At 47.2% G+C, this 23,003-nt stretch overlaps 1 protein-coding gene across 1 annotated transcript in view; it reads right to left on the bottom strand.

The window, feature by feature from the left end:
* LOC133347067 (mitogen-activated protein kinase kinase kinase 9-like) overlaps positions 1–16,001 on the bottom strand; it is a 44,669-nt gene extending 28,668 nt beyond the window's left edge. Inside the window, 1 exon segment of the mRNA XM_061558974.1 lies at positions 14,265–16,001. Coding sequence (XP_061414958.1) covers positions 14,265–15,075 — 811 coding nt within the window. The 5' untranslated portion in view covers positions 15,076–16,001.
* Between the last annotated feature and the right edge of the window lie 7,002 nt (positions 16,002–23,003).

Genomic DNA, 23,003 nt, shown 5'->3' with positions numbered 1-23,003 from the left:
GAAGGAATGTTCCAATTTGCGCAGGGATAGTATATAGCCTTGGATATGTTCCAAAGTCTTCCAACATGTCGAGGAAGGAAAAACGAATCCACTAATATCAATCACACACTTTCTAGGTACTTAATGAATTTTAAAACTTCTAGCAAAGAAAGACCGCGCTGGACGCTGATATATATATTTTACGCAACACATTTTTGACATTCTCATCGGTATCAGTTTCTAAGAAACAGGCCGCAAGTAAGCCGTACAGTACAATTAGGCAGACGTTCTGCAAAGTTGGTAATGGGTTTTGTCAAACAAACTAAGGAAGCCAAACCTCAAAGGAAAACATCCACCCTGCTCCCAAAGCTCCTTTTTTTTACATGGGTGACATTAAGTACGTCCCTGGCGTGACATCCAGCAAAATCCCTCCCCCAACACACACGGGATCCAGCAAGTCCCACCCCAACACACACACCATCCAGCAAGTCCCACCCCAACACAAACGGCATCCAGCAAGTCCCACCCCAACACACACGGCATCCAGCAAGTCCCACCCCAACACACACACCATCCAGCAAGTACCACCCCAACACACACGGCATCCAGCAAGTCCCACCCCAACACACATGGCATCCAGCAAGTCCCACCCCAACACACACGGCATCCAGCAAGTACCACCCCAACACACACACCATCCAGCAAGTCCCACCCCAACACACTCGCCACCCAGCAAGTCCCACCCCAACACACTCGCCACCCAGCAAGTCCCACCCCAACACACACGGCACCCAGCGTGATCCCACCCCAACACACACGCCATCCAGTGTGATCCAACCCCAACACACGCGCCATCCAGCAAGTCCCACCCCAACGCACACGCCATCCAGCAAGTCCCACCCCAACACACACGGGATCCAGCAAGTCCCACCCCAACACACACACCATCCAGCAAGTCCCACCCCAACACACACGCCATCCAGCAAGTCCCACCCCAACACACACACCATCCAGCAAATCCCACCCCAACACACACGCCACCCAGCAAGTCCCACCCCAACACACGCGCCATCCAGCAAGTCCCACCCCAACACACACGCCATACAGCAAGTACCACCCCAACACATGCGCCATCCAGCAAGTCCCACCCCAACACACACGCCATCCAGCAAGTCCCACCCCAACACACGCGCCACCCAGCAAGTCCCACCCCAACACACACACCATCCAGCAAGTTCCACCCCAACACACACGCCACCCAGCAAGTCCCACCCCAACACACACGGCATCCAGCAAGTCCCACCCCAACACGCACGCCACCCAGCAAGTCCCACCCCAACACACACGCCACCCAGTAAGTCCCACCCCAACACACACGGCATCCAGCAAGTCCCACCCCAACACACACGCCACCCAGCAAGTCCCACCCCAACACACACGCCACCCAGCAAGTCCCACCCCAACACACGTGCCATCCAGCAAGTCCCACCCCAACACACACGCCATCCAGCAAGTCCCACCCCAACACACACGCCATCCAGCAAGTCCCACCCCAACACACACGCCACCCAGAAAGTCCCACCCCAACACACACGGGATCCAGCAAGTCCCACCCCAACACACACGCCATCCAGCAAGTCCCACCCCAACACACACGGGATCCAGCAAGTCCCACCCCAACACAAACGCCATCCAGCAAGTCCCACCCCAACACACTCGCCATCCAGCGAGATCCCACCCCAACACACACGCCATCCAGTGTGATCCCACCCCAACACACACCATCCAGCAAGTCACACGCCACCCAGCAAGTCCCACCCCAACACACTCGCCATCCAGCAAGTCCCACCCCAACACACGCGCCATCCAGCAAGTCCCACCCCAACACACTCGCCATCCAGCGAGATCCCACCCCAACACACACGCCATCCAGTGTGATCCTACCCCAACACACACCATCCAGCAAGTCACACGCCACCCAGCAAGGCCCACCCCAACACACGCCATCCAGCAAGTCCCACCCCAACACACACACCATCCAGCAAGTCGCACGCCACCCAGCAAGTCCCACCCCAACACACTCGCCATCCAGCAAGTCCCACCCCAACACACACACACCATCCAGCAAGTCGCACGCCACCCAGCAAGTCCCACCCCAACACACTCGCCATCCAGCAAGTCCCACCCCAACACACACACCATCCAGCAAGTCGCACGCCACCCAGCAAGTCCCACCCCAACACACTCACCATCCAGCAAGTCCCACCCCAACACACACACCATCCAGCAAGTCGCACGCCACCCAGCAAGTCCCACCCCAACACACTCGCCATCCAGCAAGTCCCACCCCAACACACACACCATCCAGCAAGTCGCACGCCACCCAGCAAGTTCCACCCCAACACCCAAGGTAGCGAGACACACGTTAAGTGTGACGCTGGTATACAGCAACGCTTGGCGGTGCGCTCTAGTTTGAATCGTTTTAGATTTATTGTTGCGAATGATTTTTTTTCTCGCAAGTGCTGCACATTATTCCATCATACCAGGGGACGTGGGCGTATCATGACGCACGGGTCTGATGAGAAGCTCGCAATGAGGTCGCGTGTTAATAATTTAGAGAAGGCTAACGGTGCGTTTTATTTCCAGCCCCAATGACCTACAGCCACAACACGTTGGGTAACAAGCGTTGAGAGGACGGCTGGACAGACATTCATGTGTGGCGGTGATGGGTTCGTCGCACTGTATATCCAGCGGTGGCTCTCTTGATCTCACCTGCACGCTGACTCTCGCAATGACAAAGATGACAGACGTTGGTTAAAAATTAACCCGTAAAAACAAAGTTTTTCACTATAAATCCTTTATATGCGTGGCGGCTAGAGTCATCTCGTCCTCTGGCTTGAGATGGCTGCCACCTATGGGTCAGATGATTTCCTGCCACCATTAAGCAATTGGTAATTAAATATCATTTATTTTTTCCTAAAAAGTGTACAATTTTGCAAAAAAAAATTTCACGAAAATAAATTGTCACGCACAACGAGTCTGTGTGCAAAATGTCAGCTCGATTGGATCACGGGTAGTGGGATAAAAAACGACCGAAAGATTTGCACGGTCGTAAGCGAGCAAGCAAGCAAGCAAACTTAATATAAAGGATTAAAAAAAGTGCCAAGAATGGGAAACCTTCCACGAGACACAACGACCTTGTCTCACATTTAAATTCAAGCTGTGAGAGTGCATACCCACGATCACACACGTACGCACGTTAAGACTTTCTGTCGTACCATAAGTAGCCAACTGGAGGCGCCGAGGAAGGACAGCGATCGTATTACCAACACAAACAACGCGAAGTTCGGGGTCGTGCTACGTTACATTCACGAGTCGCCTAACTCGTGCGTGCTCATGAAGTTGTCGGCCCCAAACACAAGAGGGTTGCTGATACAGTGCGTACTTGACCGCCACCTGTGCTTATCAGCCTCACCTAAGGCCAGTAAGCCATAAACCAGAACGACTTGCCAAGCCGATCATGAGCCACACATACAGAGCCTTGTTATAAAAGGGACAGATATATGTAACACGATTTTTCTTCTTGGTTCTTTCGGTAAAGTCACGTAGAAAGGAAATAATAAAATACAAATTTTTTTAACCTAATAAAATAATTCTCACGACGTTTCGGCCACAACGCAAGCAGCCGTGAAGACGCTGTCTTCCCGACAGACCTGTTCTTCACCTGAGGACGGCTGCTTGCGTTGTGGCCGAAACGTCGTGAGAATTATTTTATAATGTTTTACTTTTATTATTTTATTATTTCCCTTCTACGTGACTTTACCGAAAGAACCAATAAGATGAATCCCTGCAGTCACGAAAGCTTTAAATCGAAACACGATTTTTGTTCCTGGGTAGTAAGTGTAATTTCCTAATTGCTTATGCTTCAAAAGTACAGAAAATGGCTATTATACCCCACAAACTTTGCTTTTGTGACCAGGACTTTATGTGAATGAATGACACAAATGTACACCATGTTTTCTCATTGAAAATAGGTACATTTCAAAATATCACTGTCCTCGTCACAAAAGCAAAGTTGATGGGGAATAATAGCCATTTTCTGTACTTGTGAAGCTAAGCAATTAGGAAATTACACTTACTACCCAGGAACAAAAATAAATGTGTTAGTGTTATTATTAATAGAGTGGATTATTAACTTAACTTTTGTGTCCTGGTTACAAAAGCAAAGTTTGTTGGGAATAATAGCCATGTTTTGTACTTTTGAGGCAACAACAATTAGGAAATTACACTTACTACCCAGGAACAAATTTTGTTTGTTACACAATGATATATATAATTGGCCTAGACCCACACACCATGTACCCATTCCCGACCAGTCCTGCTGCCAAAAAACGCACCTCGACTAAGTACAACCGTAACCTCTGATGTTGAATACACCTTGCACTCGACCGATGCACGCTAAACGGCGTAGTGGTGATGCCACCACCACCGCGTTTGCGTCTGGCTGGGTGCACTTCGAGGCCACGTGAAGCGGCGATGGCTCGCTGGCAAGAGAGAAAGAGGTCACGGAACAGACCCAGGTGGTGCCATGGGGGGTTTGACTGGCCGATCCGACTAGCAAGATGCACCACCTGTGCTCGCCCACTGTGCCAACTTGCTGCGTTTTAGCTACCCCGAAGCTCTGCTCGTTGTTGTGAGCGTCGCTCCTCTACGCCCACCGTTGTGGCTAGATTGTGGTCAACAACCCCAAGCCCGACATGACCTCGGGGGGGAGGGGGGGGAGGAGACCTTCATCCGGCAGCGAATTGACATCGGGGACCCACAAACAACCTGCATGACCTATGTGAAAGCATCTGCATCAGACAATTGGACACGACACAAAAGCAGCAGCAGCAGCGGCGGTGTTTTCCGCTCCCATCAACGCCAATTCGTTGCCATTCATTGGGCGCGCAGACGCACATCATCATGTGGCCGCACGTGCAGCCCTGCCCGGCACTTCTCACGTGCGAGAATCCGTGGACTCTGTGCCGGTACGCACCTCCCCCATCCCCCCCTCCTCCTCCTCCACGACGCTTTCCAAGTGGCTCAAAGCCGAGAGGGCCCGCTTACAGTAGAGCCCCCGTTTGGTGACAATCTTTTTTTTTCGTTGGGGTAGAAGGGGGGGTGTGTGTGTGTGGAGAGAACCAGAAATTCCAGTTTCGCTGGAACGTGCAGTAGTTGCTACAGCGACGGTAAACACTCGGCACGGCCCGGCGCCACTGGCCGGATTGGGATTCGCCCTCCCTGCATTGTCCCCCCACAACATCAGCATCGGACCAGATAATTTTTTTGTTCACTTTGTCGGTAGGCCTACCGAACCAGACCTGCACCCACCTCCCTCCCCTTGCCCTCCTCGTTTCACCAACGTGTCTCAGTATGGCCACACAACCCGACATCCAGCAGTGGCTTTAGGACCGTCCACGTGAACTCGGGTCCAGATAATGTTTTTGTTCACTTTGTCGGTAGGCATACTCCATGTGACGTGGCGAGCTTGGTTCGGATTTTAACATTGTGCCGGTTGGGACGGGTAAATTGCAGTTGTTTTTTTGTAAATGATTGATGTGGCCAAAAACAGCGAGTTGAAAGGAGTGTGGTTATCAAAAAAGTAACTTTTACTGACCACGGATGGGTACTACTCATGGGTTTGCTACCCATTGAGGTCCATGAACAGACACGTAGACGAACGCCACTGGGCGCTGTCAGATTTAGTAAGTGGCCTCCCCGCTGCTAATTGAGGAGCGTCATTAAGTAACCGTGTTGGGTTTTCCCCACAATTTCCAATAATACATTTTTATACGACTGTTGTAAAGCCACTCCTGGGTGTGGGTTGTGTGGCAGGTCTGGCTCGGTTATAAACTCTTCACTGATGTTAGCCGTGGCCAGGAATTGAACTTAGGCCGCCGGGTTCACAATGCAGCGTAGTCACCATTGCGCCACTCAGAAGTGTAAAGGGCTTTGTCCACTAACACCCATGAAACACGCGCAGAAATCTTTCTTGCGTTCCTCTCCTTCCTTTACTCTTTCTACTTGACACACTTTTATCTGCACAAAGCGAAATTAGCAATAAAAAATACACACAACTCATTCGTGATCTCAGAGTTAAGTAGAGCGAGCTGGTTTCGATTTTCCATTGTGCCAGTTGGGACGGGTTAGTTGAAGTCTTTTTTTTTTAAGGATTGATGGCACTGTATGTCGTACAATGCAGCGGCACACGCCCCCTTACTTTCCTCTGTTGCTCGGGAGTTCGGGGGAAAGGGCACGGCTCACTGGAAGGCATAGAAACAACAACCCAGATCCCCTCTCACACTCTACAAAGCGCCACCTTCCACAACCTCAGACTGAGAAAAGGAATAAGAGGCATGTGGAACTATTTGATACACGAGAAGTAAAAAAAATCGGCAATGTCTCGATTAATATATCGATAACCGTCTGTCCACATAAAAACTAAAATGTTTCTTGCAAAACCAACCAGCCGCACGGCATTCCGGGAGTGCATAATTTCAGCAGCATTAATTCAAGACAGGCAAACTCTGGACCCGGACCAGTTTCAACAAACAGTGTCTTATTGGCTGTCAGATTTCCTTGAAACAATGCTAGTGAACTGCCGATCTTTTACAGGCCGCTCTCTTACGAAATGGGTCCCACTTAGATGCAAAATCATAAAATACGCATCTCAAAATAACCTTCAGGGTCTCGGTGGAGAATATAAACATTATTTAGAATGTATATTTTAATGATTATTTGAGTTAAGCATAAACACAAATTTAGGTTGTCACTAAATATCTTCCAATACAAAATTGATCTATTATAAAGGTTTTTTTGGATTAGATCACGTAAATGTGTCGTTAAATCCACCATCACCCAACAGCCAATTAATTAAGGTTTGTCTTATAAACACAACTTGCCAATTAGTGACGACTTCAGCGCACAGGTGTGTGAGAGAGCAAACCCACAACATTTACAATTCGAGTATGACGTTTTACTGGTGATCACAACAAACTCCATCAGGCAACAGCCAGAATTGTGAGGAAGTCCTCCTGTTTCAATCTTAACCAGAGAAATAAAGGTGGTGGCATCCCTGTGAGCGAATCAATTAATAATGTCTTTAAGAATAATTAGAATGCTTGGATTGTCATTTTAAGAATGTTGACATGCCTTTAAGTATCTTAAAAACGTACACAACACCTCATTATGGGTACAGTACATCTTCACATACATAAAGTAATGGGGTGGAGTGAAGGCTCAGCAGTTTACACCATTGGAACCTCATTTGCCAGTAAAAAAAATATGATAATTAGTTTTTTACCCTTTTATCTGGCAACAAAACTGACACCTTTTTTACAAGGAGTCATGTTTACAAAAGACACCTTTTGGCATCATCTTGTCCAACACCATGTGAGACTAGGCTCTAAGGAAAGCTGTCTCGGGTGCGGACCAATCAACTTCAAGGACAGTGCATACATTATCAGAGTTGTGTTTTTTGTTTGCATTCTGACTGCAGGTATTGTGGTCAATGCAAACACGATTCCTTGTAAATAAAGGTGTCAGTTTTGTTGCCAGAAAAAAGGGATAACATTTTTTTTATTAGCTCAGCAGTTTGTTGACTGCACCATGAACCTGGCGACCTCAGTTTGATTCCCGGCCACGTCGAACATGAGTGGTGAATTCTATCCGAATCGACCAGCATGGTGCAGCATTGTCAAACCACCGACATGGCATATGTGGAGGCCTTCCAGGAGGAGATTGACAAACGGGCTGAACATTATTCGTACAATATATGCAATTTTACGGTAAAATAAAGCCATTTCTATGCTTATGTTAATACAGCACCAAAATAAGTCAAATATATTTGGTACCGTTTATTATTGCACTGAACAAGCGAGAAAAAAAGGTCTGAGCAAAATCGCTGACTTGGCCTTCCTGCTAAGAACAAACAGGAAGCCAGAGCAGCCCCGATTGTATTGTTGGAAACTGAAAACACCATTGGCTGCACCCCTCTCCACAGACAACTCCCTCGTCAGGAAGGGCCTTACTCTGCTCCTCGGAAACACTGGGCAGGTGCCGCACGCTCCTTGGCGATTGGCTAACGAGGCCAAGTTGGCAACAGCTTGCCCGCTCATTTTTAAGACAACTTTTTGGCAAGTGCAACACCCCCCCCTCCACACCCCCGTTCTCAATTTCTTTGGGAACTCCCTTTCTTCCTCCAAAAGAAATATAAATAAACTCAGGAGGCCAGTAAATTTTAAACATCAAACGCAAGTTTTACATGGACTGTAAAAGAGGTGTCCCCCCCCCCCCAACAGAAGCTTGGGGAGAAGTGAGAACAAATTGGCACGTTAAGAGGGATGAGAGACTGCACTGTGGTCATTGTGCCCTGTGGCTACACAGATTTTTTTTTGCGTTGGTTGGCAATAAACAAACTACACAACTGAACTTTTGTTCCATCCCGCGAGTATGGAATTTCCCTCATTTTCAAGGTCATGCAGGACAGGCAGATTACACACACACACCAGACATGCATAGTTTTGAAGGGCTCATGAATAAGTTTGCACATCACTATGAGTCTGCACTACATTGATCATGCATGAACTTGGGGAATTTGGTTAAGGTAATTCCCAAAATTGTTGACTTCACCAATTCGAAGGTGTCACATTTGCAAGCACATTCTTGATGGCCCCCCAATCTCCTGTGACAGCCAATCCCAACTGTAACAATGTTCACATCGTGGATGCTGCATAATATTTTACGTTTAATTACACGTGACAACTCTGCTTTGTGGCTACATTCGTAAGGCAACACCAAGGAAAAAGGAACATCACAATAGATTCACTGAGACCTCCTTTACCAGTGGCAAAATATAGTAGCAGGTTTTTACCCTTCTGGTGTCATCTGGTCCAACACCAATGGAGACTAGGCTCTAAGGAAAGCTGTCTCGGGTGTGGACCAATCAACTTCAAGGACAGTGCATATCATTATCATCATCAGAGTTGTTTCTTTTTGTTTGCATTTTGACTACTTGTGTTGTATTTTTGTGTTGTATTTTTGTGTTGTGGTTATTGCAAACATGATGCCTTGTATAAAGGTGTCAGTTTTGTACCAGTTTAAAGGGTAAAAACTTACTACTATCACAATAGATCACAAAAGCTGACTATTGTGATGACGACGAAGCTGCGGCTAATGAATGAGACTGAACAATGACGGACTGTGATGGTCAATACTAATTCTAGATTTGAAGCTTTCGTGACTGAAAGTATTCATATTCTTAGGTTTTTTCGGTAAAATTAAAATTAATAAAAGTAAAATAAAAATAATATAATATATTTACTTTTTCTTTTTCTTTTATTAATTTACATTTTTTACCTACGTGACTTTACCGAAAAAACCTGAGAATATGGACAATACTATTTTTCACGATTTTATGTTGCTGACACCCATAACAGATGATGAACACTCCGATAATTAAAGAGCATGTAAACTAATGGGACTGATGAAGAATGCATGCTACAGTGCAGGACTGTGAAAGACTACCGTGGGCTTTGGAAGACCTTTATCCAGCAGATCATGACTGATGACGAAGAAAGCTAGCGAATGGGCCCCGCTGCGAGATTCTGCAACACCGGGCTGCCTGTCAGGAGCAGTGGCCTTCAGTCTGGGAGCAGACCCAGAGTGGGCTGACATTCTCACTGAAAAACAAGCACAACTATTGACGATGGCAGCAATACTGCGAGCGGGCGAAACATCTAGAAAGACACGCGGGCGAAACATCTAGAAAGACACATGGGCAGCTGCACCACTGCTAGCCTGTGGCCTGGGGAGCAGGCAACTAGCTCGCTGTACACCCCTCATGAAAACCTTCTAGCCGTAAAAAATATGTACAACAAATAAAACTAATGTCGATGGTTTGGCAGCTACACAACGCAAACACCTGACTGCACCTTGGCAGCAGGCGGGTGGCCACGCTCAGTGGTGTTGCGAAACCTTGCGGGGCCATTTCCGTGAACATTGTTTTCACGTTGGGGACTGGGGATTTCCAGCACCAAAGCAGACGGTGAAGAGACCTGTAATTTTGACAACGCGCCGCTGTCAACCGCACCAGACACACCGGCGGGCTTTCATTCCAGGGGGATTTTACCTGCAAAGCCCGTTTCCACCATCGTGAACATTTGTATTACCTTATTTTGAAACTTGGGTAGAAAAAAAAGTTCACAAAGGGCACATTGTTTGAAAAAGGGGGCGTGCATACATTCACAAGACTGTAATGTGGAGAATATTGCATTCTCTTACACGATGTCATTGACACGTCAAAAATTGTAGCAAGTTTGAACGAATGCTTGACTGAAGCGCATTACAAAGTGCAATAAAAGGGTTAAAAGAAAGCATTCCCGTTTTTAGTGGAAAATTCCGTCGAGTGAATGGCCCTCGTGATTGCCGGACCGAGAGCTCGTGGCTTCCGTTCACATCGCCAGCGGTGACACCCAGTCGCGACATTTGATCGCGGTGCGCCATCCACACAGCGCCGGTGGGACTCCCGCAGGAACGGACACGCACCTTGCAAGGTGGCACCAAAAACCTGACGGCTGCTTCTGAAACATCTTCGCGTTAATGCAGGATCAAACGGGACAGGGGCGATGTTCTTCGCCCATGGATTGTAATCGTGTCACCGAGTTTAGGAAAACTATATTATTAGGTTTTTTCGGTAAAATCACGTAGGTAAAAAATTAAAATTAATCAAAGTAAAATAAAAATCACGACGTTTCGGAGGCAACACAAGCTTCCGTCTTCAGGTGGAACCGTCACAGCAAGATAGCTGTTGAAACTTCCTTGATGCAGCTGTCGTGCTGTGACGGTTCCACCTGAAGACGGAAGCTTGCTTTGCCTCCAAAACGTCGTGATTTTTATTTTACTTTTATTAATTTAAATGTTTTACCTACGTGACTTTACCGGAAAAAACCTGAGAATATGAATCATTGCAGTCACGAAAGCTTCAAATTTAGGAAAACTATTTGGTTGTCGTCGCATAACAGTAAAAACAAAAGTCTCTGTGAACAAACATTGGGTCGTGCTTATATCTATGTCGGCAGTCTTGAGAAATTGCTGGAAACTTCACATTTCTATGGTGGAGACTGATTGTCCTATGAGGTCGTCCACAAATATGCTCCAATGAGGACTATAGGACAATCGCTGTTGCCGTCCCACAAAGCGTTACTCATTGTGATTGACCATAGAAAGAAGAGGAGTTGAGTCGACCCCAAAATGGGAGTTGAGCTCGTGATGTCCTTGATTGAGGTGCGGGGTTGGGGGAGCTCATAGAACTGTGGTCGTTCACAAATAGGCTCCATTTATTAAGCTCTGTTATGGCACGACAATGTTTTTAAACCGGACAACAATAATAATAATAGTTAGAATTGACATTGAACTAGATGTAATGCCAATTGCAATATAATACACTTTACCATAAATTCAAGGACCGTACAGTAGTATATTACTGTAGACAAACGAATGTATAAAGACATGGCTAACATTTGTATGGCGATTTAATTTTATAACTTATCTTCAATTATTTCTTACCACCCCTCATTTCCCACAGCAACATTTCAACGTCCATCGTTTAAATGTTATTGAGCACCAAATCTGTTGCCACTTATTTCAAGACTACTGTGTAGTCAATACGTTAACCAGGCACAGAGGAACTATCAAATATATTTCCAGAACTAATTCAACATTTTCAGTGACATGTAATTTTCGGAATCCCTGTGACAACTTGCCTTACATAACCAAGGCCGAGGAATTAGGCCGCAATCTGATGATTGTGACTTTTTGAACAACAGGACACCCAGTACGATGCGTCTCAGTCACGCACTTCGCTTGGTTACCCTTACAAACAGGAAGTGACGCAGTGGGGCATTTGTAACCGAAAAAAAAACAGCTCCTGGCCATCCACGTACATGTTTTACCTGTGGCTGACAGCGAGGCATCCAGAACCCAAACACACCCACACACTCCTACGCTCAATTCTGACACATTTGTGAGTCAGTTCCTGTGTAAACAAGGGTGCCAGGGCCTCCACAGGAGAGGCAATTTGGTTTTGTTCATCTTTGTCACTTAGAGCACACAATGTCAAATAATTTTTTTTATCTTACCAGCCACGTATGAGCCAAACAATTCCTTTTAAGGGTGCACACATATCCGTTCCCGGGCACAGACAAAAAAATCTCAGAACCTCAGGGGACAGTGCAGAGCGAAGGCATGACCTGGGTGCTTCACATCCTGGCAGTATCGACATGAACGTATAATTGCAGCAACACTCACAAGCACTAAATTGGGCTAATTCAAATAAGTGTCACTTGTTCATTTAGCCAGCGACCTCACAGTAGGGAGGATGTGTTTTTTAAAAACAGATAACCTTCACCCTTTAGTGCTCTTGCAACTCTTAAAATGGGCTTCACTCCAACAGCCCCAAAATTCCTGAGACGAGTTCTATCAAAAAGCAGTCAACAGGTTAGGCCTCTCCATCCTGTCCCATAACACATCCCTAGACAGGCCACTGACGTAAGAGTAACATCCTTCCCGGAACCATTATTTGCCAAAGAAAACCACGTGCAGTCTCCAGCACCCCCATCACTACCACACACAAAGATCCCCCATACAGCCACACATATCGTTGGGGTGAGCATCATCTATTAAGGCCAGGATGAAACACAAAGGCGTTCAGCACCGTGCCTGGTCACTTTTGCCTCCCCAGTTTTGATATCAAACCGTAACAAAGCCGAGCTTTGTTGGGGAGGCTCAGAACATATTTATGCATTACGTTTGTATCACTTGCCAATGGTGTTGGTCTCTACAGCTGAGAAGTTTATTTGGTTCAGAGCGCAGCGCACAAACCACTGCACCACCAACCCCCACGAGAACACACGCAAATGTGACGTTCAAGCGCGCCGCACGTAATCAAATCGTCGCAAATTGTTGATCAAAGCACAGCCCTGCTGCCAATTAATACCCAAAAAAGACACCAGCACCAAATAAAAAGTGGTGCAGTCATTTCAATGTTTAAAAAGTACATTTTTAAAGTTTGCAAGGCGATTGCAAACATTCAACACGTGTTATTTGCATCTGGCTTATCAGCCACCGAGATGCCTTTCTTCTTGTCTCTGCTGTGGCGCGTGGGTTCCACGTCCGCCAGGCATGTGGGATACGGTCACATGACAGACAGCAAGCCTTCATTGGCGCCAGACAGCGAGAGATGTGCGACTCTGGTCCACACACACGTGGCACTTTGGGACAGTGTTCGAAACTACTGGAGAGACTGTGCGCATGTGACTTAAACAGTGCAGCTTTTCATTTCGTGGGGGCAAGAAAAAAATGAAAAGCAGAAACTTTTTTGTGAGATTGCACGGGGTATTCGGATGCTGCCCAATGCTGGTAAAAGTAGGATTTGAAAAATATATACATCATGGACAGTGCCTTGCTATAAAGCTACCATTTGTACGACATTTTGGAGGTATAATGAACGTCCAGACATAGCATCTCGCAGAATCACGTGAAAAACGTTTTACTCAAATTTGGTGTTCTCCAGATACTGTATTAATTACAACTCTAGCAGAGAAATGGACACTGGACAGACCACGTAGTAATGTGTAAAAACTGCATTGCTACGACCCTAATATGTCAAAAGCATAACCATACTATACATATAATGTATACTCTTGAATGTGATCTTTAAGCTAACATTTTGGACTTTTTCACGGAGTTAATGAAGATGACGAGGATGATGGTGCAATACAATGACACTGGTTGATGACTGATTAATGATGACAGTGATTGAATATGATTAAGATTATAAAAAAGATTAGATTAATGATGATGTATATATGTACAGTATGTTGAACTTCTTTCACACCGTACGTAACCAACCGTGCTAATCGGAGGTTCGGGGAAAGGTCAACAAACCAAACTCTATGGACATCCCCAGATGAAGATGCTATTAATATTGACAGTGGCGATGCCCACTGAGAACATTTTCACGACAACTGCAATGGTAATAATTTGTATAACAATTAAACATCCCATTGGCAATGTTAGTTAACGTGATGAGGAAACTGAGTTTGAAGATTAACAAAGATGACAGCGGTGATAGTCTCCATGAGTCTGTCGTGGCCAAGACCAATTACGAGACCAGTTAACACGTGAAATTCAAACACGTCCCATCTAATCCCACCACCACCAACCACCGCCACCACCCGGCTCACCATTGCAGGACTTGAGGTCACGGTGGATGATATTGACGATGGCCTCATCGTGAAGATACTTCATCCCGCGGGCGATCTGCACGGCCCAGTCGAGCAGAATGTGCGGGTGGATGCGGCGTCCGGCCAGAGCCCTGTTGAGAGCACCTCCCCGCGCGTACTCCATGATAAGGCACAGGTTGGGCGCCTGCAGGCACACCGCTTTCAGCGCAATGATGTTCGGATGCTTCAGCATGGAGAAGAGCTTCCCCTCCTGCCTCACGTTCTCCATCGTCACGCTGATGTCCTCGTCGGGGTCCTGACGAGCGGCCTTCACTGCCACCTCCTCGCCGCGCCACGTGCCCCTGTAGACTTTGCCAAATCCTCCGGCGCCAATGATCTCCTCCAGGGAGAGCTCCGCGAAACCCACCTCGACCGGAGGATCCGCGAACAAACCCGGCGGCCTCTCGTTGTGCAGCTTGGCGTAGCTGCTGCCCCGAGACTTGCTGCACGTCACGTAGTTGCTGGGGAAGATGCCCACCCTGTTGTTGAGCTTGCCCGTCCACCAGCCCACGTCGCCGGACACCTCCGAGTCCTTGGAGAGCACCTCCACCATGTCGCCGGGACGCAGCGTCAACTCGTCCTCGGCACTCGCCTCGTAGTCAAACACGGCCGTCCAAAGTGGGTTGGTGCAGCTGTATGGCTGCTCCTGCTGTTGCTGCTGCTGCTGTGGATGCTGCTGTTGATGTTGCTGCTGCTGCTGCTGAGAATCGTTGTTGCGCAGTGAATCGCGGAAACTTTTGGTCCGAGAGAAAATCCCCTTGAGAGGTTCCATGGCTCCGATGTGGCCTCAACAGGGCCCCGACGTCTATGGCCGATCTCACGCTACGTGGCCATGAACAATGTAAATCACCTTCGGCGCAACTCAAGTCTCTACAGACATCGCCTGAACCATCTCGCCGGTCTCTGCGGAACTCCACGTCACTGACAAACACAACGGCAACGCGCGCAGCTCCACGTGAAGAGGGTCCCCATCAGCACCTGGAGACGGCACCAGGAGTGGTGGTGGTGGTGGGTGATGGTGGTGGGTGGTGATGGTGGGTGGTGGGTGGTGGTGGTGGTGGCCTCGGGAGACTTCCACTCAACTCAGCGCCCCCCTTGCCCGAAGCGCGTCTCTCAGTCTCGGGCCACGAAACTCTCGCCCGCGCCCTCTCCGAACGGAGCCGCGTCCTCGTCCATTCAAGTCGTCCTCCGCGTCGTCGGACCCGATCTCAGCGAAGCCAGGGATCCGATCTCAGGACCCGATCTCAGCGAAGCCAGTGACCCGATCTCAGGACCCGATCTCAGCGGAGCCAGGGACCCGATCTCAGGACTCGATCTCAGCGAAGCCGTGGACAGCGATCTCAGGACTCGATCTCAGGACCCGATCTCAGCGAAGCCGGGGACCCGATCTCAGGACCCGATCTCAGCGAAGCCGTGGACAGCGATCTCAGGACTCGATCTCAGGACCCGATCTCAGCGAAGCCGGGGACCCGATCTCAGGACCCGATCTCAGCGAAGCCAGTGACCCGATCTCAAGACCCGATCTCAGCGAAGCCGTGGGCAGCGATCTCAGGACCCGATCCTAGCGAAGCCAGTGACCCGATCTCAGGACCCGATCCTAGCGAAGCCAGTGACCCGATCTCAGCAAGCGAGCGAGCGAACGCGGTGGAGCGAGGTGTGGAGCGAGGAGCGGAGCGAGCGCCACCGACGGGGCCGGCTCTGTGGGTGTGGCGCGCCGGCTGGGAGCGTCACGCGCGCCGGCTGCCAAAAGCCACCAAATGTGCTGCTCTTACACGCCCACACCACCCCCCCCCCTCTCTCTCCTCTCTTGTTTCTATCTCTCCTCTCTATCTCCTCTCGCCTCTCTTCTTTCTATCTCCTCTCTCTTCTCTCTGTCTCTTCTAAAAGTCTCTCCTGTCTTCTCTCTCTCTTCTAAAACTATATCTTATCTCTACTCTCTCTCTCTTCTAAACGTATCTCCTCTATCTGACTCTATCTTCTTTCTGTCTCTCTTCTAAACGTATCTCCTCTCTATTCTATCTCCTCTATCTTCTCTCTGTCTCTCTTCTGAACGTATCTCCTCTATCTTCTCTCTGTCTCTCTTCTGAACGTATCTCCTCTCACTATCCTCTTCTAAAGCATCTCCTCTCCCTCTTGTAAAACTATTTCCTCTTTCTCTTCTCTCTCTCTGCGCGGTGCTTTTAGCGCCACAGCGCGTCGATTTGTAGCGTTTATTTTCATTTCTTTGCTGGTGACTTTGTGTATTTCATATTGAAATCGCCTCCAGTGCTTTTGCTGCTGGCGGCAATGAATGTTGCTTAAAAGTCAAAAGTCTCTCTTCTAAAAATATCTCTCTTCCTTCTACCCTCTCCCCCGGCGGCAAGACTCAGCTCCCCCCTCCGTGTAGCCTTCACAGACTGTAGGAGCAAGTGCTGCCACTGCTTACCTGTCATAAACCCATACGGGTTGTCCTGTATTCTTGTACAGGGACATTGAAAATCTATAATTAAGGGAAATTGAGTTTTCAGGTCCAGCCGTTTAAATACGGGTAACATTTATTTAATGTGTTGTCTCTTTGTTTGTGTTTCTCCCTTGCGATGGGACGTTGTAGGATGAACGTTGAGATGTTTTAGGGCACGTGGGTGACCAAATAAAGTCTGAATTGGTCTGTAATAAGGCAGAGGGCACTGATTAAGGAGTCGACAGGTATGCACCTACGAAGGCCGTCGCAGTACGACGAGGGGGATGGGTTGGCCAACAACCAAGCCCGACCGCCTTTGTCTCCCCGGTGGCGATGCTTTTTCTGTTCACACACCGCACCAGGTACTCATTTGAGGCTGAGTCGACCTAGGGGGTGGGAATCGAACTCGGGTCGTCGGGTATGTAGCGCAGGACGGGGTGGTGATGAGAGACACCGCCGAGTGAGGAAGACCCCACAAAGACAAAGATCCCCCGTATAGCCTGTAACAGACTGTTGGGGCAAGTGCTGTTAGCGAGCACCTATGAACGCCGGCACGGCACACGAGGGGGTGGGTGGCCAGCGCCACGCCTGACCGCCTTTGTCTCTCTCGTGGAGATGTTTACAAAACCGCGCCGGGTACTCGTTTAAGGCTGAGTCGACCTAGGGCGAGACCCAGAACCGGTTCAGATAATCGTCACTGATGGGAATGGAACTCGGGTCGCCGGGTTTGTAGCGCTGGACCGGCGGTGGTGGAAGAGCCCCACAGACACGCGCACCACAATCCACGCTCTCACGCCGCCATCTGGCGGGGGCTTTGAGAGAATGGATCTCTTGTTTTGGTTTAACACGTAGCCAGGCTTTCGAGACCAATATTCATTCATAATATAGGGTTTTTTTGGGGTTAGATCGCGTAAATATATCTGTGTCGTTAAAGAAGCCACCACCCAACACGGCCATATAGTAAGGGTTGTGTTGTATATATTGGGTCTTGAAATATAACTAAAAATAATAAAAATTGAATGAAAATTTTGCAATGTATAAGTTGCAGAGTTATTCTAAATTATACAATTATGCTAATTATGCAAAATATGCGAAATATACATTATGCCAATTATGAAGGTGCAATTGCATCAAATTCTGCAAGTGAATGTAATTATGCTAATATATGCAATTGTCATAATTAGTCTCTGCCTCGTTGTCTTGTGTGTATCATCGATCGGGATAATACAATGAAGGTGTAATTGTATGAAGTTATGCAAGTGTATGTAATGGTGCTAATTAGGCTCTGCTTCTAGGGTTGTATTATCAATCAGGATAATACAATGATTCTCGCTTTTACTGATTATGTTTTAGTGTGTTTATGTCAGGTCTCAAAATTCAGATCTCTCCGCACGATACAGTTCTTATAATTAAGACTATTAAGCATGAACTTAGGAAGGCACCACTCAGACTCTTCTGTGTTAAGCAACTTTAATATACATCAAAACATAACACTCTAATATGCGAGGAATGTCAACACAGTACTCCTGGAAATGTCCTCTTCATTGATCCGTACATTTAACCCTCAATGATTACGTTTGTTAAACTGGGTAACAGAACAATTGGCTCATTCCTCAGAGTAAGGTGAGCATATTCGGCGACAGGAAAAAGTCCTTAAAATTAATGAGACAATATTCATCCGAACAGTAATAAAGAAACATGTCCCGAAAGCAAAAGTAGATCTCAATGAATTATTTGGTAAGATTATGCAATTAACTAAATGTGCCTGTTTGTCGAGCAAATGCTTATCAACTGGCTAAAAGGCTTCAATAAATTCGCGGGCAAGATTCTGTGATCAAAAGAAAGATTTTAACACAATAGTTTCCCTGTGAGTGTGTAGATTCGTAACATAGCTGTTTATAAATGTTAGTTTCATCAATTAATTCATTGGTACAGATTATGCAATTAACAACAAGAATGACTAAAATACTTCTAAACGATCGTATCCACGTAACTCAATGAGCAGCAATGCTTTTCACGATCAGCTAATAGTTGACGCACCACCTTAGGATGGCCACCCTTTTTGAAACACAAAGAAAACTTTGGAGTAATCTTATTAGTCCCAATATGTGCGTTATGTGTGCGTTGGTGTATCTTCTCCTTGCTCAACTCTTTGCGTTAAACAGACGCCGAGGTGGGGCGTTTCTTGTACCAAAAATTCGTTGGTTCCCTGCTGAACGATGAGTCGTGTGTGTGTGTGGGCATGTCATCCACACGGCGCTCGCTCTCTCTTGGCGGCAGCTGCAGGCCTCTCTGCTGCTGGATGAGATGAGTCGGCACGTCGCTTGTCTTTGAAGGTGCCCGATTGCCCTCGCAGCTCGTCCGCAGGTCGCCGGTGCCAAAACTTGCTCGGTTGCGCTGGTTATGCGCTCTCTCTCTCTCTTGCTCCGTACTCTCTGGCAATGCACGATTGCGCTCGCAGCTCGTTCGCTGGTTGCCGATGCTGACACTCTTTCTAGGTTGCGCCGGTCACGCTCTCTCCCTTGCACCAGGCACGGTTGGTCCTTGTAGACCTGACCTCTGCAGGAGTGTACTCGGCTTCCAAGTCCACACGCTCGTGGGTAGTCATTAGCCACTGCTGCTGCTGCTGGTCCTGTGCGATGCTCGCTTGGTTGATTGCTTGTCGTTGCTCGTCACTGTTTCTCTCTCTTTCTCTCTTGCTGCAGCTACTGGTGGGAGCTGGCACTCAATGTAGAATACAGCTTTTAGCGATGCTTCGTCTGTCAGCGCCGAACTCATATTCGGTGACACATCGTTACTCTGCAAGCCTCGCCATCCTTGGTCGATTGCGGGGCCCACCCCCGGAGCTTGCCGCAGCAAGACTGAATTGTGTGGGCTGTATTCTTGCTTATATCTGAAATTCTCCTACCTCGGCTCAACTCCTCACAAGGGAACGGAATTCGTTTGTTTTAGCCCGGTGTACGTGCGCGTGTGTCTGTTCTAATGTATTGAAGTAACTGTTAAGTCTCATCAAGGTCTGGTTCCTGTCCCCCTTCTCAAGCCATCTCGGCAACTGTGGAAACAGATGCTTTCAATTGCCCCTAAGTGTGTTTTTCTACTTTTTCAACTTTCTGCAATAATTAATCTGTAAGGAGGAGGGGTTCCTTTTGTCAGGCTGCGTTCTCCCCCCACCCCCTCTTCCCTCCCAGTTGGAGGTGTTACATTTTCTTGTCTCTCACAAAGAGGGGCCCCGTCTCTTGAAGTGTGACCACCCGTTACCATGTTTTCCGTTCACTCTTATGGGTTGTGAGTTGAGAGAAAAATAAGCACGATTTTGCACCCCTTAGTATGTATCCCTTTTTGCGGTGTTGACTCTTTAAGTGACTCAAGGTATGTTTTGAGCAGTGTTTACAGTACGTCCGTCGTGGTTTGGAATAAAAGGCGGTTGGGAGGCTCTGATTCTATGGAATACATATTATCTTGGTCGTGTGTGATTGATGTGTTTCGCATTGTATTTCTTCTGGATGGCCCTTGGTCTAATACTTCATAATTATTATTTGGTTTATGTTAAACCAAGATTTGTGATCTACCATAGTTGTTACCACAGGTATTCCGAGGGTTTTATTAACTCGTTCTCCGTATGTGTCGCCAGGGATCCGTGCTTCTTATTCTCGAGTTATAGTTTGATATCCTGAGGTTGGAGATATAACTAAGTTTTTACTTAAGTTTTCGTGGCTACTGGAATTCATATCCTTTGGTTCTTTCGGTAAAGTCACGTAGATAGAAAGATACAATAACCAATATATGAGGTGAATAAGGATTAAATAAAATAAGTAATCATAAAAGCCACTAATGTAGATTGCAGTCTGGTTTTTAATTTGAGTGTGTTACTGGCAGTCTATAATGTCTATTTATTCTTGTCGTTAAGTTTCAAACTTTTACCGTAAAAAAACTGTTGTAATGTTCGTTTGCCCTGTTTTGTGTCTGTGTTTTAAGCCCCCCACACTGCACCGGGGTTTTATTACATTTTATGGCTTATCTCTAGCTGCCTTCTTGTATGGCTTGTGAGAGGCAGCGGGGTGAGGGTGTTTTGTTACACATTTTTTTTGTGCCCTATGCTACACCCCGATTGATTATTATTTTTAAAAAATATTGGCAGAATTATTCTTAATATAAATTTTTGGAAAAAGGCCAATATATACAACAGTTGCCACGTAAACAAGCTGACTATTCAGAATGTAAATGTTGTGGATTAGCTCTCCAACACACCGGTGTGCTGTACTAGTAACGAATTGGCATCAAACCTTACTAATTGGCTGTTTCGGGTGGTGGCAGGATTAACGACACACTTATATTTACGCGATCTAACCCAAAAAAAACCTATATTATGGATGCATTTTTTTTTTGTTCGTGGACTGAACATATTGGGCGTGTTGCGCGTTGTGCATTGCAACAGCCCTTTTGGCAATCCACTGCTGGATGACCAAATCCTCACACCGTGCGGGTGGTCGTGGGGGTTATATGACCATGACCTCGCCACGATGGTCAAGGCAGAGAAGGCAGAGCATATCAATGCAGAACCGTGGATTCGTTTTTATTTTTGCCACACTGCCGTCTGCTGGCCATGACATAGCCCCAGCACTTATAGCGCAGTCCATACATGAACTGCATAAATAAATATTTAAGATTATTCGCGCCATTCTTACAGCGCACATGCTTTCGCGAAGACGCTGTGTGGTTAAGCTTCGCAGGCTTTGCTGGACATTTCCGTCTTGACTCTACAGCTCCTGGAACTGGTGAAAGAGTTCGAAACGAATGACGAACAGTGACCGGCACAGTTCGAAAGTGGCTGGACCGGCTACCGCAAAACTGCGGGGGCTGTAGCCGGAATTCTTAGAGCGTGGGACCATCACCCGGTGACTATCATTGTGGGTTGGGCACCGCGGGACTATAACTGTGGGATGATCATCGTGGGCTGGTCAGCGTGGGATGATCATCGTGGGATGATCATCGTTGGATGCGCTGGTCAAAGTGGAATAATTATTGTGCGTTGGTCACCGTGGGATGATCACCGTGCGCTGGTCAAAGTGGAATAATTATTGTGCGTTGGTCACCGTGGAATGATCATCGTGCGCTGGTCAACGTGGATGATAACCATTGGATGGTCACCGTGGAACTTTCATCGTGCCACTTTCATCGTGCCCTGGTCACTGTGTGCTGTCGGTCGGAGTTGACGGCAACTGGAAAAGGCGAAAACCGGTACGTACATATCAGCCAGGTAAGACGAGCAGGTTGATGTGAAACATTAACTATTTGGCGTTTTGTTTACGTGACAAATCCCTTACTAATTGGCTGTGTTGGGTGGTGGAGGGTTACGACACATTTATACTTACGCGATCTAACCCAAAAAAACCTTTATTATGAATAATATTGGTCTCGAAAGCCTACGTGTTAAATCGAGATAACCAATCTGCATAATCAGTATTATATTCACGTTTGTACACACGTGTCCGCGAACTCGAAAACCGCTACACCAATTGCAATGAACGAGATTTCCATCGAAAGCTTAAGTTCATGAGAATAATGTGGAAATTACAACAACAAAATCCCCAATAATGTGAATTCTGATCACTTGCCCCGGGGCTGCTTATTTGTTCTATCATTTACAGTCTCCATATGCGTGACACCAGCCCCGTTTTAAAATCGCACGCCGGATAGACGCGGGTCGTTTTGGAGGGGTTCGTGTACTCGGAGGTGTGGTTATCGCATTGGAAAACATATTAAATCCGGGTGTTGTTTTGTTTATTTTGCCGCACAAATATAAATGACTCGTCATTGACATGTCATTGTTGCTTAATATAAGAAACGAAGGGAGTTGCCGTGGTGTGAGAGTTATCACTTACGGACTTGTAGTTCAGAGGTCGCTGGAAATTTAGTGGAAACAATGGGGCACTTTAAAAAAGAAAACTTCTGTCCGTCCAGCAGTATACATTAAATAGGTACAAAGTGTGTTAATCGGAAGGTCGAGTGTGGTTGAGTAATGTGTGGGCTAACTCCCGCTTCTTCTCTTCCATGCTGACCTGACGTTCTTAGTCAATTGTAGATCAAATCACTTATAGCGCTCCCTCTCGTCCAGACCATTCGGCAAGCAGTTGTACGAGTAAAACATTGCAGGGCTGCAGCTTTTAACTGAGATTCGAACGTGCAACCCAGTCGTGTCTGTACGTTAGCACGTGCCAAACAGTGCATTGATTCCTAACATTCGCCTGGGAACGACTTCT

This window comes from Lethenteron reissneri, chromosome 25 (assembly GCF_015708825.2).
Source record: "Lethenteron reissneri isolate LAM-NWPU_2019-01 chromosome 25, ASM1570882v1, whole genome shotgun sequence".
Taxonomy (NCBI): Eukaryota; Metazoa; Chordata; class Hyperoartia; order Petromyzontiformes; family Petromyzontidae; genus Lethenteron; species Lethenteron reissneri.
Note: the sequence above shows the minus strand (reverse complement) of the source record. Positions and strands in the feature narration are given on the sequence as shown.